General features: G+C 34.4%; 1 protein-coding gene across 2 annotated transcripts in view; it reads right to left on the minus strand.

The window, feature by feature from the left end:
• The window catches only part of LOC137391191 (max-binding protein MNT-like), an 80,244-nt gene extending 64,207 nt beyond the window's left edge, over window positions 1-16,037 (minus strand). For both annotated transcript variants that reach the window (XM_068077579.1, XM_068077580.1), the window contains exons 1-3: window positions 15,820-16,037; window positions 3,877-4,150; window positions 648-689 (exon numbers count right to left, since the gene is read on the minus strand). In XM_068077579.1, coding sequence (XP_067933680.1) covers window positions 648-689; window positions 3,877-4,150; window positions 15,820-15,889 — 386 coding nt within the window. In that variant the 5' untranslated portion in view covers window positions 15,890-16,037. The remainder of the gene's footprint in view (window positions 1-647; window positions 690-3,876; window positions 4,151-15,819) is intronic.
• Between the last annotated feature and the right edge of the window lie 373 nt (window positions 16,038-16,410).

A 16,410-nucleotide genomic window follows, 5' to 3' on the forward strand; every position in this document is an offset into this window, starting at 1 on the left:
GCCAAAGGCGCATTAGCATTCAATTAACCAGTTTTTTGCTTTTTTTGCGGTGATTTGACTAGTCTGCAGTTTTGAAATTTATAATTCATTCATGACCAAGAAATCGAATACGCTCACTCACAAGTATCGAGTATGTAGCTATAACTCAATAAAACAGCAAATTGGCTACACCACGATTAAATGCATTGTGGTTAATTGGATAGAACTATTTTGAATTTTATTTATGCTGCAGTGAAATTTTGTTAAAATGGAGTTTTAGTTTGTTAAAATTTACTAATACATTTAGCGCAGTCTCACTTTTTATGGCAGCATGTATAACTATATGGTAATATAATTGATTTTGCATGATCTAAGTCATGGTTTATCATTTCATTTGTCTAAGATTGTACATGTAGTTCCGCCTGTGAAAACCAGCCTCTCAGTTTAACAACTGGTGCGTGTTGCGTACATAAACCTCACCAAGAGTCAATGTAATGTAGATGTATGCACCTAACTCTGCTAGTCTCAAGGTGCGTGACTAGAATCTGATTCCTACATTTTTATCCCCAATGAAGAAATCGAACACTGCCCTTGAATAGTACCTTAAATACTTGAGACTATTCTTCAAATGCAAAATGAGGTTTGAACAGCAAATTTCTAAGGCTTACCTGTTCTTCTCTAGCTTATTATGCGTTTCACGGCTGCCAATACTAAAAAAGAACACACACAAATTATAACTAACATCTTTTGAGATGAAAAAAATGAAAGAGTACATATCTTTTACATACCGTGTAACTTTTGAGTCTGGACATTGAAGACTTTATAAAAAAAATTATTTCATAAACAAATAAAATGAGAATACAATGATAAGTATAAAAAACCACTCTTGTGCGTGTTGAGTCTTCTCACACTACCTCAATAGCTCTGATTGTTAATGAAGACATAGAGACATAAAAACATAGGAGGCTGTACCCATACAGCAGAGCACTAAACACAAGAGATTCATTTACCATTTCGGTAAATTTGTGTTAGTTTTCTGAGACATATCACAGGAAATACCCTAATCTTGAAATATGTCTACTAATCCTTGAAACAGAACTAGCTGAACTGGCTGAAATCAATTTACTATCCATCACAGTCACATTATTTTTTCATCACAGAAAAACCTCAAGCAATAAATAGACCTACACGGTACACGAGACTATTCCTACAATATTTATTGTGGATGTATTTAAATGTACACAAATATTCTCAAGTTTTGTTATTTTCGGCGTTTAAGGCAACACAGTTATGATTTGTTTGTGACAGCTATCCTTATACTTACAAATTAAAAAATTTGTTGATATTGCTAGGCGATGTATTAAATTTTACAAACGAACAATAGTCGATTCACTGTTGCTATGAACTTTCAAGCAGTTTTGTAACATGTTGATGTTTCTATTTAAACAGCTCATTACCAACAATCATTTTAACGTACAGCACGATCAACTCTTTTCCGTGTAGAAAAAGCTTTTACAAGCAATCACTAGCTGAATGTACATGTAACACAATAAAATCTACAAATAACCTACCCTAGAACTATTCATAGCTTGTATGACATGACAGTAGTTGGTATCACATAATGAATGTAAAATGCAATTGTAAATCTGTGGTATCAGTCTCCAAAACATAACATAGTAAAAGATGTTAATGTTGAGATTTTTACTAAAAGTTGCTGCAAATTCTAACTAAAATTGTAACATGAGCAATCCAATATAATATACATGTATATGCTTTATGTACATTCCTTTCAATTATTATTGCTTGTCAGGAACATGCGATAAAAAGCCAACAATTTAAACCATTACAAAATCACAACAGAAATATTTATCTTGTCTGGTAAACCTGTTAGCAATAATAATCAAATTCATAAACTCATAAACAACATACCATAAAACCTCTATTTAAACGCCCCTCTATTTGATCGCCCCTCTATTTGGCAGGCACTATACGAGATGCTATATTTTCTAACTACAAAACTTACGATTATTTCTCTAAAACTTTAAAAGCAACGCCATAGAAATAATTAATAACTGTATCAGGCAAATAGTAGCGCCTTGTTTAACGCGATCTTAATAATTCGACGTATTTAAAAAATGGTTTACAATTACGATGGAATCTGTACTACTACTTTCAGATTATAACTTTTGCTAACCGCGCATGCGGCTAAAGTTCATCTTTATTTTCGCTAAGTTTTCAAATAGCAACACGTAGTAGTTGTTCTCTGTTAGAAATTGTTTGGACGCTAATAGCGACTAGTTCAGCAGAATAGAAAAAAAGTTGAGATCAGCAGACACTGTGGAAGGTATTGTACAGCAAAACAATATGGAATGATTCCATATAAAAGCAACAATCAGAACGCAACCAAATATATTTGTATCAAAAGCGTTAATTTTTGTTTCTGCATGTACATGTATTATAATAATGGTTTGTTCATGTCACGTGTTTTTGAATATGTTTGTAGCATTTGGTCGACTATCATTACACAACTTATAAATTTTCAGGTTTATAGCATATTATTTGATAGCATCATGGTGGTTATCTAAACTCGGTTTACAATGGATCAACGCTCGTAACTCCTCTTCTATTGCACATAAAAAGCTAGTTTTGGCTGCTAACTGTAGCAAACATATCAATGAGTACAATGGACGTTTATGTAACATTGGTAAATATAGATATAAAATAAAAATATGCCTTCAAATTTAGTATGAAATAAAAAATTGACAGCTCTAACAAATTGCAATGCAGGTTATAAGATCTTTGTAGGTTAACTGCAAGCAATAGATATAACTGGTAGAAATATTTCTCAGCTTCCCAATGCATACTTATTTAGAGATCTACGACAAGTTGAAGGTAAGTTATAGCAGATTTATTGTACCCAAATGGAGTAATGTCGCTCTGCTCGAAGGAGAGTGCAAAATATAGGCGACTTTCACTTCGCCAGTAAAAGTGTTAAATTTAGCATCCCAAAATTCTGACGAGCTATTTGAAAAATACAACCCCACCCCCTCTATTTGAACGCCACCTCTCAAAAAATGCCGCTACAGAGAAAAGGTTGAAAATTGAGCACAATGGCGTTCAAATAGAGGTTTTACAGTAAGTTTTTAGGGCAATTCTCCACCGTTTTACGGACACATTAAAATATTCTTTGTAATTTTTTGCTTGCAATCTACTTGCGTATGAACTTGGGACATTGTGGTGACCTGCAGAAGTGCCAAAAATGAAGCCTCTCCGCTGGTTCTTTGTCAAATCTTTGATTAGCTGATCATAAAAACTTTCTGAAATGAAGATGCACAAGAATGCTGTGATAGTAGATACGTGTATATCTAGCAGTAAAAGGCCATAATAAGCCGTTTGCCTAATTTTCAAGGAATCCAATTAGTTGACAGCTGCAGACAAAACACTACTAGTAGTATTCACTGTTTCTATGACGCGGTTAATCTACAAGTTGGCGTCATCCACAAGATAAAAATGGCATAAACTCGCACCGCAAGTCAAGCGAGTTTAGTTATTCGCACATTTTTATCGAATGTTTCACGCTTGCGAAAGATGAAAATAGATCTTGCGAATGATGCACACAAAACTGCCGCGCAAGCTATTACATTTTAAACATTTTTCACACATTAGTCGTTCCTATTTGAAAGCACGCTGCTATGCGAGATAGGAATGCGCAGCTATGACCTCTGACATAGAATTGCCCATCTTTTTTAACAAAACGCCAGCATTAATCCGCAATATGCGAATGTCTATTGAAACACTTATCACACGGTAACTGAATGTGCACACTCCAAATCCACATCATCAGCACTATGGAAACAGAGTGTTTGAGAGGAACAAAAGGAAGGCAAGAGAACATACCTTCTCCTAAGGTCTCTCATTATTATTTTGTCCTCATCATCCTCACTATCTTCCGGTATCAAGTCATCAGCCAAAACTGCGACAGCATCACTAAAAGTCAGAGGAGCAGTACCATCCATAGAGCTGCTAGCCACTGGTGCATCTTCATCGTCGGGCGGTATATCATCGGGTTGTACATCATCTGTTACAGCAGGCCTAGAGGGTGGCGCCTTTCTTTTTCTTTCTGTATTAGTGCTTGGTTTAGATTTTTCAGCCTTCTTAGAAGTTCTAGTTGCTGCAATGAAAACATACGTAAGATATGCATAGCGGTAAAATCCATGAAGAACTGATAGTCTACTTAAATGAATTCTATGAATACAGGATTCTTGACTAAATTAGTGAAACGAGATATAAACATATCCACCCAGAAAGCAATGACCTGATAAAGGCTGGCTCACACTATATCGTCGTTTTCCTCTCGTTCTTCATCATCGACTATGTGAACCGCAAACTGATGGCATGGACAAAACAACAAGGATACGTCGGGAAAGTTTGCAGCTGTCAAACTTTCTCGATATTTCGCCGAGCATCGACGGCAGCCTGCGCAACGCGCACCATTTTGGCGATAGTAAGTCGCGGTTGTGGATAGAGTGATTTATTTATTTCCTTTTATGATTGTTGCTGCAAGACTAGTATTTAATTTGAGTATGCGAAAACAAAGAGGGTTCTTCGCGAAAAACTAAAAAAAAACATGAGAGCACTATGCCACGAAGTACTTGCTGATGCGAATGCCGATAGGTTTGTGACAGTTTGAACATTGTTATCATTGACAATCACCAACATATTGTGATATCAACACCGAGAAACGATGATATAGTGTGAACCAGCCTTTAGCTAGGCCCATGTTAGTCCACAACTGTACCAGTAATAGCAGCAAAGCAGTAACAAGTCAAAGTTTATAAATTTATAATCAATGGAAATCATTTTAAAAACCCAAGCTTGCTATTATTTTATAACAACAAATTGTAAACTTGTATTATATTCATACAAAGTAAAGGCCAGTTTGGAGCACAACGCGGTGAGTAGCAGTACAACGAATCACGAAAGGAGTTTCTGCTATACCTAAACTGATAGGTTGCAAATAGCTAAGATGAGTAAAGTGCTTCAATTGCAGCAATTTTTAAGAAAGAAATCATTTTTGTGTTATGCGAATGAGGTAGTGATCAATAATTGTTGCACTGTTGGCAAGCTATCATGAAGAGCCGTTGCATTGAGTTATTAGTAGGTTATAACGCATTTGGATTTGATAATCATTTAGAGAGAACTACATACAGAGAACTAATAGTAATAAATATTATTATACAGTGTTAACTTACATACTTTTATTTAGCTCAAGTTCTTGTTTTCAATATCATTCAGTGTTAAATTAGGCACTTTGCTCGGCAACTTAGATATGACCAATTCTTTGCAATTGATCCAATCCATCAGGGGAAAATTGAATTTAGCCATTTTTCAACATAAAGGTTGACTTGCAACCAAATTCACATTACAGTCATTTGATATGAAAAGATTCACCATGTCTTACTCTGTTGTGTTGTAGGTGCCAAATATGTGGGAATGTGATTACAAGCTCTTAAAAGCTCAAAAACGAGCAGTTAATCGCAGCCACACGAGGTCGCCATAGTTTGAATTCTCTTTCCAAAACGGCTCAAATGTGACGTAGTTGTGGGAGATGGTTTCTGTTTACACTTTCATGCAACCTTATTCGTCGAAATATTTTCACAAATATACTTCACGCATTCAATAAAACCATGTCTATTGTTCTTACGCATCTGTTTTATTGTCATTGTAATGCTGTCACTTTTAGCACTGATATCTTATAACTTACTGTAAAAATTCGTTTAATTTTTAGCCTTAACTCGAAGGAGTACATATCATTGTCTGATAATCATGACGAGCCTGTTGGTCACCTGTGATAATCGAAAGTGCTGCAAAAATTATTTGCGAAGTATTGGGTCACATGATCAGATTACGACTTGACGATTGAATAATGCCGAAACAAAACTGTAAAGTAGCGAGCATCTATATTTGATACGGGGTCTTCGGTAAAACCCGCAGTGTTTGTCATAAACTAGTGTTACGATAATTATTATATTGAGCATTTTATTGGCCTTTCTATTCATGTGAGAACATCACATGACAAGACATTAAATAAATTTCATGACTATGTCAGAGAAATAAAGAGATTCCAATCTACGGCGGCTTTTCGTTTTTGAGCTTTTAAAAGCTTGTAATCACATTTCCACATATTTGGCACCTACAACACAACAGAGTAAGACATGGTGAATCTTTTGATACCAAATAACTGTAATGTGAATTTTATTGCAAGTGAACCTTTAATATTAATAGGGATAGAGCTCTAGCAGCTTGGAACAACTGAACTTGTTTTATTATATATATTTTCAATGATTTTAACAGCTTTGAGGAGTTTTTACAGCCAAATTAATCATTCAATTTACCAGAGTTTTAATGACAAGCCTTAGTAGTGTTATGAGAAGGTGAATAATCAGGTTCTTTTGCTTGTAAACAAGTAAATTTATGTTTTCTGGACTTTCGGTTCTTATGATACCAAAAACAATTACTTCTAAACATACCTACATCAAAGTAAAAAATTGACCGCAGTCAAATAGAACAATACCAAAAGTGGTAGGCCTTTTGATATTGTTCTATTTGACTATTATACAGATGAGATGAAATAGTTTCCAAACTGCTACAGAGCTCTGGCAATGGTCTTATATAGTTCATGAAATAGACTTACAAGCACCATGATTACCCAAATCAACAGAAGAACTCATAAAAATCATCAGCGAAAGATAGATCAGCAAATATCACCATACAGTGATGAATAAACATATTATCTAGTAAAATGGCAACCTCTTATGTAAAGCTGTTAAAACAAGTACATCAGCTATAAAGGCTTCCTAATTGAACTTACAAAGTAGCCGCAGCTGTGTAATGTTCTAGTGAAGATGCACATCCAAAAGGTCCGGCAACACACATATTAAATACCTTTGCTTGCTACACCTGTATCGAATTACTAATATACAAGACCTCCCTGCAATGGCTGCTATTCACTGAATGAATGAGCAGTGGGTGGATGATACTTGATAACTGGCAGGCAACTGACCAATAAGGGCCAATAGGTATTAGCAGAGTAATGACCAATGAATTAACTTTATGCTTTTAAACTCCGCCCATACAATAGAAATATATTTGGAATGCATCGCTTTACTATCATGAGCCAAATACGTGATGCATGGTATGCTACATACAACCTGCCAATTCTACTACACCATGAGTCCTATAGAATTGTATTAAATACTCTAAAAATAAAACAACTTATCATTGCTGTAAATCTATAACGAGTGATAATTAACAGAAGTTGTTAACAACATTGCAAAATGAGCTAAGCATTAACTTAGCTCGAAAAATTAATTTGTAGTCATTATGTAAATAACTTTACACATCATAAATATGGTTTGACATACAATGTACAACCTTTTCAGACTACATGAAATCAGTCAAATTGAATAAATTAGTTATAAGGCCTTCTATCTAGATGAGAATGGCAATACCTTCTCAATAATGAACCAAAAGGCATGACAGCAACAATAAAATAGATTGAGCTTTCTGTAATGTTGGCAAATGCTTGTTAGTCTGACTAATAACTTCCAGATCATTTAGAAGAACAAAAAAGTTCAAAGTTCCAACTAAATCAGTAGTAGTACATCAAACAGCTGCTACTAGCAAAAGTAATTACATACATGTACAATCAGCAATTCATGCCAATGCACAAGTGCCAACTTTTTCCAACAAGCACACATGGAAACCATCTTTATAATTATTAGTTTTGGTGGCCACCATATTAGATGCATACCTTACACACAGCTACCTCTCACTAGCCTAACTATTAATGGTTTCACTAGCAAAAACATTGGGATGACAATTGTTGCCACTATCCTCATTGTGCACGATATCAAAATAATTCCATTTGAATTATATCATATATGGTTTTGTGCTTTTTAAATGGCAGTCATTAATTTGATAGAAGTAGAGACCATAAATAAATGGAAAATCCATGATCGAGCTCAAAACTCTAGCGTCAGTTAAAATTTGGCAGATAACTGTCGGATGCTTCGCTAAATTATTCAGTTTAACATTTTTTAGAGATGGCATGACTAATACTCTGAAAATATTGGGTAAGATAAGATGTTGGCTATGTATTAGGAAAAAAACTGTAAAATGATAATATAAATTAGGCCACATCAAAGGTCATTGAAACCACATTGTGGTCTATGCCAGCTGTGCCCAAATTATGGCCTGCAGGCCATATCCGCACCAATGACTCTACCTCATGTGGCCCGCCCTTATGCAGTTCATTGGAATGACCAATTATAGCTATATATTAAAAGTGGTTTTAAAAGGGAGATGAGGTACTGTAATATCGCCACAGAGTCTCCATCTCCTTAATATTTTCCAGAAATCAGACCCAAATTTTTCAACTCCCATTTTATCTCTAGCGCTAATCGACTCTCTTATGTCCACTCGCTAGATTGCTGTCTTTCACTAAGCGCCTCTAAGACAGCGGCCTACGGGTAAGACGAGTCAAAATTTAGGAGGACACAAATAGGTTTTCCAGTTATTCATGTGGCGTTGTACATCATGCTACAGCTCAAGTTCATATTGCAGATATTCGTTTTAAAATTTTGCATGCTTTTTGGCCGCGTTTTATCTAAATGTCGAGCATGGCCATTGTATAAGGAAAGGCGGGGCACTGATGGTCTATGCAATCAGTAAGTTATGTTCACATACAGTACAATACAGATGGTCATCCACTTATGACATCGATTCATTCTTAAAATGCGATGTAACCTAAACTTCAGTATAAACCAGAACGTCCTGGATAAATTACTATGTAGTCTAATTGATATCTAGTTTCACCTACATGATGATGGCCTTTTTTGTCTTTGATGCATTACCATTAGAAGAATTTGCTCTGCGCTTTGGAAACATAATGAATGTCGAAAAATTAAAAAACTGAACTAGGCAACAGAGCGAAAATCGGCAGACAACCAAAAATGGCATATCATTGAAGCTGAGTGATGTTGTCTTCATCCATCGTAAGTGCAACCATGCATCTTCATACCAATTTTCACCTTTAATCTGCCCAACAAACCATTTTTTGATAACTAAATTCTTTAAAATAAATCTTTAATATGAATTAATTTATGATATATATTGATGTATTTTTATATTTGATTGTTTTTATCATTATGTGCACTAGTTTTTTTCCTTTGGCAGAATATAGAAATTCAAATAGCTGCACAAACATTAGTGGTACATATTGTTAATCGTACATACGATTATCCTCATGATATTGAAGGTATTGGGAAATTTAGTAAGGACATTATGGTTAAAACATGTCTAAGAGGAAATCGCATTGGTCAATCTATTTGTCAACATCATTCGCCACAGCAAATATCAACAATACACATTGCAACAAATTTTGTCAATGTGTGTAGTTAGGCCTAATTCCCCCTAGTTCTCGGTTTCAACTATTGCGGTTCCACTGCATTGCGAGTGTTCAATGGTCTTTATTTGTGTGCTTATAGCCATACACTGGCAGTCTCATCACTTGGGCGTGCACCATCTATCGATATGAAAGTCTGCTAGCAACAAATTGGTTAATGTCAGCGATAATAATAGAATTCCTTTCAACAATCACGTGAGACCACTTTTCAACTATTGAATAAAATTTTATTTTCCTGTATCTTTTATCTAATGAGAATCGGCAATAAGCTTTTTCCATCATTCCGATGTTGATTGGCTCTAGAATATTTAGTATTGACTTTGCTTCCAATTTTTGAGCCAGTGAAAATTTTTGGTTCATTTCTCATTAATCTTTCATGCATTCCAGTATTGTACGAGAGTAAATACAAAGTACTGTACAAATACGCCTCATGTATTGTTGTATGGCCTAATTTGAAAAACATTCCTATTTTTGAAATGAAATTATTGCTAATAAAGTACTATATATAATGTAGAAGAACATGTAAATGTACTTACATATATATATAGTTTTTTGAATTTCAAATTAACAATAGCTAAAGACACTTTGACCTGATTAATATGGCTATATTTGCATTCATTTCCAAATTGCACTGAGCTTTATAGCTGTTTATCTCATCAAGTAGTTGTAGAATTTTTGTTTTATGGTCTCATATGACGAAATTTCCTTGTCTGTGGGTGGTGGGTCGCTGGATATGAGTTGGCTGCCTATTGTTGGCCCATGCTGCCACAGGCCTATTTGTCTGATCAATAGCGGTCTAGAATAATCCTACTGGTCGGGGAAACTACTAAAGCTAAACTAGTCTGTTAATTTGAAATTTTCCTGATGCAGCGTAAATCTGATGAGGTACTTACTACCTCAGTATATACAGTATAGTTACTACAGAGTATTAAGTGGATTAAATGGAGGCATAAGTCAGTATTTTACTTTCCTAACATTTTGTCATGACCTTTTCAATTATGCATATACAATAATTGTAGGATTTACTAAATTGGTTATTATTTTTGTGATTCACCAAATTGATTGTCGATTGACTACCAAATTTTATTGTTACAAGTTTCACGGAATATTAGAATTAAATAAGAATACAGGCAATTCTAATTGCACCCGCCTGCGACTGTCTTTTTTTAATTCTTGAATGAGTTTCACAGTTTGTCTAAAGCTACATATATATATATATATATATATATATATATATATATATATACTAATTGTGAAAGTTTAGAAAGCAATTCAAGTATTCCCAAGTGTTAAAACTATGGCTCATACTCAGAAAAAATAATGACAATGCATTGCTCATAGAATTAATTTTTCATGAGCATATATGCTCATGTCATTGACTATATGTCATTGACTAGCTTTATTGTGCCGAGGAAACTTTGTAAGGAAACTCCTCAGTCCCATAAGCATTGTCACAAATTGTGGTGAAGACTCTTGCACTGCCAATTCTCTTTTGAGTTCATACAACAGACCAAGGTATTTGGGATTTGGCCCATATGGGAGATTAAAAAAGATTCTGCATGTTTGGACAGTTTTTTAAGAGACAGGTTACATGGTATGTTATATTACGTAATATACTTCTATACGAATATACAAAATATTTACAAAAACATCAGATATCATCAGCCTCTTATAAGTACAATACATATACTTGCAGAAAGACTGATTATACATATGTTCCAGAACATATTAAAACTGTTAAAATTCCATTGCATTAGCACTACTAAAGAAAGGTACAAGCGACATCAAATATTTGATGACTGGAGAGCTGCAGGTTTGAAAATGTTTATATATCAGTCTTTTTATTAGCATTACGTTAGATGATGGCTCATTAGCTTTAGTTTGACAGTTCCTCAACTAGTTGATATCTATTTCACACTTTGGTGATAAACCTTATGATTTAAATGCAGTTACACCACTGCATGCTGCAATTGCGGAGTTGCGATGTCTTTGCACTGCAACTGTCTTCGCCACTGCAATTGCCTTACTTGCATGAATAACTTGCAGATTTCAGACGCAACAAGGTTAAAAAGTAATGCTGTAACATTTTAATATATTATCTATGAAAGTAAACTAAAACACCTTCCAAGAAAAAAAAAATTGTGCGAAAAACCTAATTAGCTATTACAATAACCTTTTTATCACGACCCTATTTTATCACTACTTTTTTTCTTGATAAACTCCAATCAGAAAGCAAACTAACTTGCATTGATTGATTTGAAAACGGAAAGCAACTTTACGGTTGGAAGCTCTTCCTGTCACAACTAATAGACTTCCCCAACCTGTTGTACTAGGTCAGACCCTCTAATCCACTAAGCTTTGATTGTTATACGTAGTATCAGTCTTTTTGTCTACTATGTCAAAAACAACTCAGATAGTAAGGCAAGCATGTTTGAAAGGTATTTGTATAATTGCAATGTATTTTAAAATGAATTATCTTTACTCTTGGCAACAAGCCCGTACATATAACAATCATGGCCGAGTGGTTTAGCGGGTCAAATTATACAAACACCTTTCAGATATGCTTGCCTTACTATCTGAATCTTTCAACAGAATAGACAAAAAGACTGATGTAACACTTGAACAATTTTTGTTAAAAAGGTTTTACTGAAAGCAATGTTCACTGTTAAAGTAGTTATTGGGTACTGCTAAATATCTATCACTCTAAGTAACTTTCTCAATTTCTATTTTTATGAACGTAATTAACGGCTGAAATATGACATAGTTGAACACGACGGCTTCTGTTTACACTTTCATACAACTGTCGAAATATTGAGTAAAACATGGTGAACCTTTTGATACCAAATAACTGTAATGTGAATTTTGTTGCAAGTCAACCTTTAAATAAAAAACCGTAGAGCTTTGGAGTTAGAAAACGGACTTCGATTATTGACTTGAGTAATTACGATAGAATCTGAACTACTATTTTGAGGCTAAAATTTGTGATCAGCACGCATGTGCAAGCCTTAAGTTTCTCCTTATTTATGAAAAAAGTATGCATTCTAAATGGCAACGCGTAAATGTTTTGCTGTTAAAAAAATTGTTTGGATGCTAATATCGACTAGTTCAGCAGTGCAGAAAAAAGCTGCGTTCAGTCGACACTGTGGAAGCTATTTTACAGCCAGAAGAAAATGAAATGATTCCATTTAAAAGCAACAACTAGAATGCAACCTGCCGAGCTAGCAATGCAAATATTTTTGTTTCAAAAGTGTTAATTTTTGTTTCTATACATATTATAAATACCGTTTATGTCACTGGTTTTTGAATATGTTTGCAGCATTTAATAGATTATCCCATGGCCAAACACGTGCAAAGCGATTGTTTGGGAGCTTTATGATAAATGCATATGCGCACGCAACTCCTGAAAAATTATCCGTCAACGGCCATCCCAAACCCTTGTACCGAAATCTCATCAACTAATTTAACCATGCTTCTATAGAGTCGTTTAAGTATAATAACGATACAAAACACATATAAACCTATTTAAATATGTTACCAAGTCTTTGAAAAGTGTAGACAATATCCTAAACCATACCCATCTGATCGGATAATAAATAACTAGACAGATTAATTTGGCCTAAAATCGCCATTAAAACCTGACAAGCCTTTTTTAATCAAAATTAAGACCGGCCAACGAAACGCCAATAAAGTCATGCGACAGAGAGAACCATTAAGTCGTGCGCATTTCACGAGAAAAATGTGCATGTTTCACCAGTCTATGGCATTGTCCAATTGCCGAAGGTTTCTGTAATTAATGTAGACGTACTGAAAGATAATCGTTTCTTTTTTGTCGATTTTAGTATTCGATTTAATTATTCGATTTTATAAGATTATTATAAGATTTAATTATAAGAGTAATCATTCGAATTTACAAGATCGAAGTATATAGTGACCAATGGTGTGCAAAATGTTACTGTTATTATTTTTTTAAAGATTTTGTTGCTGATATTATGGCTGTGCCCAATATCGCGATACTGCCAAGCCGTTTTTAATATCTGCAAAATTAAGTAATAGGCCTACATTTTCTTATAGATATACAACTATTTCTATGACAACCAACTAAAATCTGTTTAGATTTTTAAATTCAGCAGCTTGCCATTTTACTTCTAATATTGCATTTCTCCTATTGCAGGGGAGAGATATAAACATATAATCCTTTCCTTTCATTATTGCTGTTTATTGTACATAATAACACCCAGTACATTACAGCTACCATTGCAGTTCTCCTATTGCACTGCAGTGCCATTTGACAGCTAATATTGCATTTCTCAACCAGCAGTACCCTTTCTTTTTTCCAATATCACTTTGGTCGTGGGCTGTATGACGGGAATTTCTAGTAATTATTATAACTTGAAAAATTGCAGATTTATAGCATACTACTTAATAGCATCATTGGCGATATCTAAACTCGACTTTCGATGGATCTATCTTCATAACTCATCATCTAATGCAAATAAAAAGCCAGTTCTGGCTGCAAATTGTAGCAACCATCAATGAGTGAAATAAGCTTTTATGCAACTTTGTTAAATGTAGTTATAAAATAAAAATATGCCTTCGAATGCCTATATTGGATTGTTGTTACTAAGTATAATACTGACATATCAACAATGGCTGCTATTACGTCATACTGTGTTCCTGAAGAGTATTCTAATCATTCATCCAAACGCTTTAAAGTCTTCAAGTCAGATTGTCAATCACATTATGGATGAATCTGAAGACCATTGATTGAATTTAGACCTTAGCGACTCCGAATCAGAGTTTAGTTCTGATGATTGTAATGATCATTCTTCTTGGGTACACTGTCACTAAAACCATTTCAACCACTACAGCAACAACGAAAGAATTAATCGCTTCTGGTGAAACATTAGTGGTATTACTATAATTATTTTTGTGGCTATTATAGAATTATAAGTACCATTTTGTAAACACTGTTCTACTGATCATTTTCTATTATGGGTTCCTAAAGATCAAAGAATGTCAAACTGGCGGTCAATTAGAGATGGCGTTTAAATTAAGGGGTGGCGCTGTATTCTTCAACCATTTTTTATTTCACTTCTATAGTGGCATTCTATTAGAGGTGGCCTTCAAATCAAAGTGGCATTCGAATAGAGGTTTTACAGTAAATACTATTTCTCTTAAAACATGTCTGGTATCTTTCCTGTTATGTATTGATATGAAATACCGTGGACAATTTTACGTAAACAAAATGTTCCAAAATTTTTTACATTATAGAGATTCTATGTTATAATTAGCGAAAATGGTCTCGGTATATTTTAAGGCCATTTTCACTGTTATTAGCTGAAGTATTGAATGAAAGCGATCAGTTTTTAAACAAAAGAATACATGTCTGTTAACAGTTTTATCTTAAGCAATTGCGTATAGTTGGGTAAAAAAAGAAGCTCTGGACTACTATGGGAGACAAAACCATCAAAAATATTAACATGTTAATAAAATACAAACAACAACAAGATCTAAACTGGAAACCTTGTAGCCTGGAGTTTGAATGGACTAGTAATTTGAAAACAAGCGTGCTAATAGCTAAATCAACTGGTATGCAGTCATCTTTTTGTAATCTGGAGTCATAGCTGACTTTTATGAGAAATAGCCCAACCAAACTAACAAAGTATGTAATCCTTGCATCATAATGTACACCTAAAATGACTGCAAACAGTACTGTAGCGAAAGGACACTGCGATTTTACGAGGCTGATCACTATAGGTAAACTTGACACATTACGAAATTATTTTACATTAAAAACTAACTATCTATCTATCTCGATAAAATATCTCTTGTGGCCCGATAAGCCTTTAGAGATAAGATGCGACTATAACGATAAAAGAGATCAGATATTCTTATAAAATCGAGAGTTAAATAAAATCTGCCATAACTCTTCTGTACAATCAGCTGTTTCAGCAAAAATACAGCCCAAGGCTTTAAGGACATGTCTCGTTCTAGGGCGAAGTTTTTATGGCATCGGTAACATAATAATTTGTTTAGTAAAATAAATACTATAACATAATACACATATCATTACGAATTAGAGATGAGGTACTACAGATGTCATGATCTTATATTTTATGCAAGTGTCATAAACGTTTGCTTTTCGTAACTCATTCAGTTATACTTTTGTACAGTCACTTATCGGCGTTAACACGTGGCTAGCACGCCGCTTAGCGTATTGTTTATGTTCAGTGACGGTATCTTCAGTACATTGGCCTAATACATATGAAAACTGCTACTTAGTGAGCACACTAAACATTTTTTATGGTAAGAAAACAACACAAAATAATGCCATACTACGGTTGGAGAAATCATACCGAACCAGGAATTCTTACCACGTGACTTCTTCCCAGGTTTGTTCCACTCAAGGAATTCGGCTGCTTCTAACAAGGTTTCTAAACTCATAGCTTACAAAAAAGTTTCTTAAATAATTTGACATAAAAATTTTGCATAAATTAAAAAACTAGTAACAGCAATATTCAGCTTCATCTTTGATAAACGTGCGTTAAATCAGTAATTTGTCTTTGTTGCCCGACTTCGGAAACCACCTGGCTGCGGCACGTGTAAGGTGGTGAACGAGAATATGTTTGTCCAATTGGATTGCTTTGACGCTGTACGTCATGAGCATGTGACCGTAGTTTTTAGCTGTTTTATCCATTGCAACTAGATAGTTTTGATTTTTCAACACAATGAATGTCAATTAGCACATAGAATTTTTTAAACCTTAAATAAAGTTTTGTTTTCTTTAACTTTGTTTGTAACCCAAATTTTAACATTTATGGCTAATCATGTAATTACAACATTGTTGAAGGGAGGTTAGTGTATTTTTGAGTTTGTAAACGCGTGTATGTTTTTAACAGGCATCGCTATAATAAATTACCGGGGTTTTAGCTACATGACGGGACACCCCGCAATTACCTGTTTAA

This window comes from Watersipora subatra, chromosome 3 (genome assembly GCF_963576615.1).
Source record: "Watersipora subatra chromosome 3, tzWatSuba1.1, whole genome shotgun sequence".
NCBI lineage: Eukaryota > Metazoa > Bryozoa > Gymnolaemata > Cheilostomatida > Watersiporidae > Watersipora > Watersipora subatra.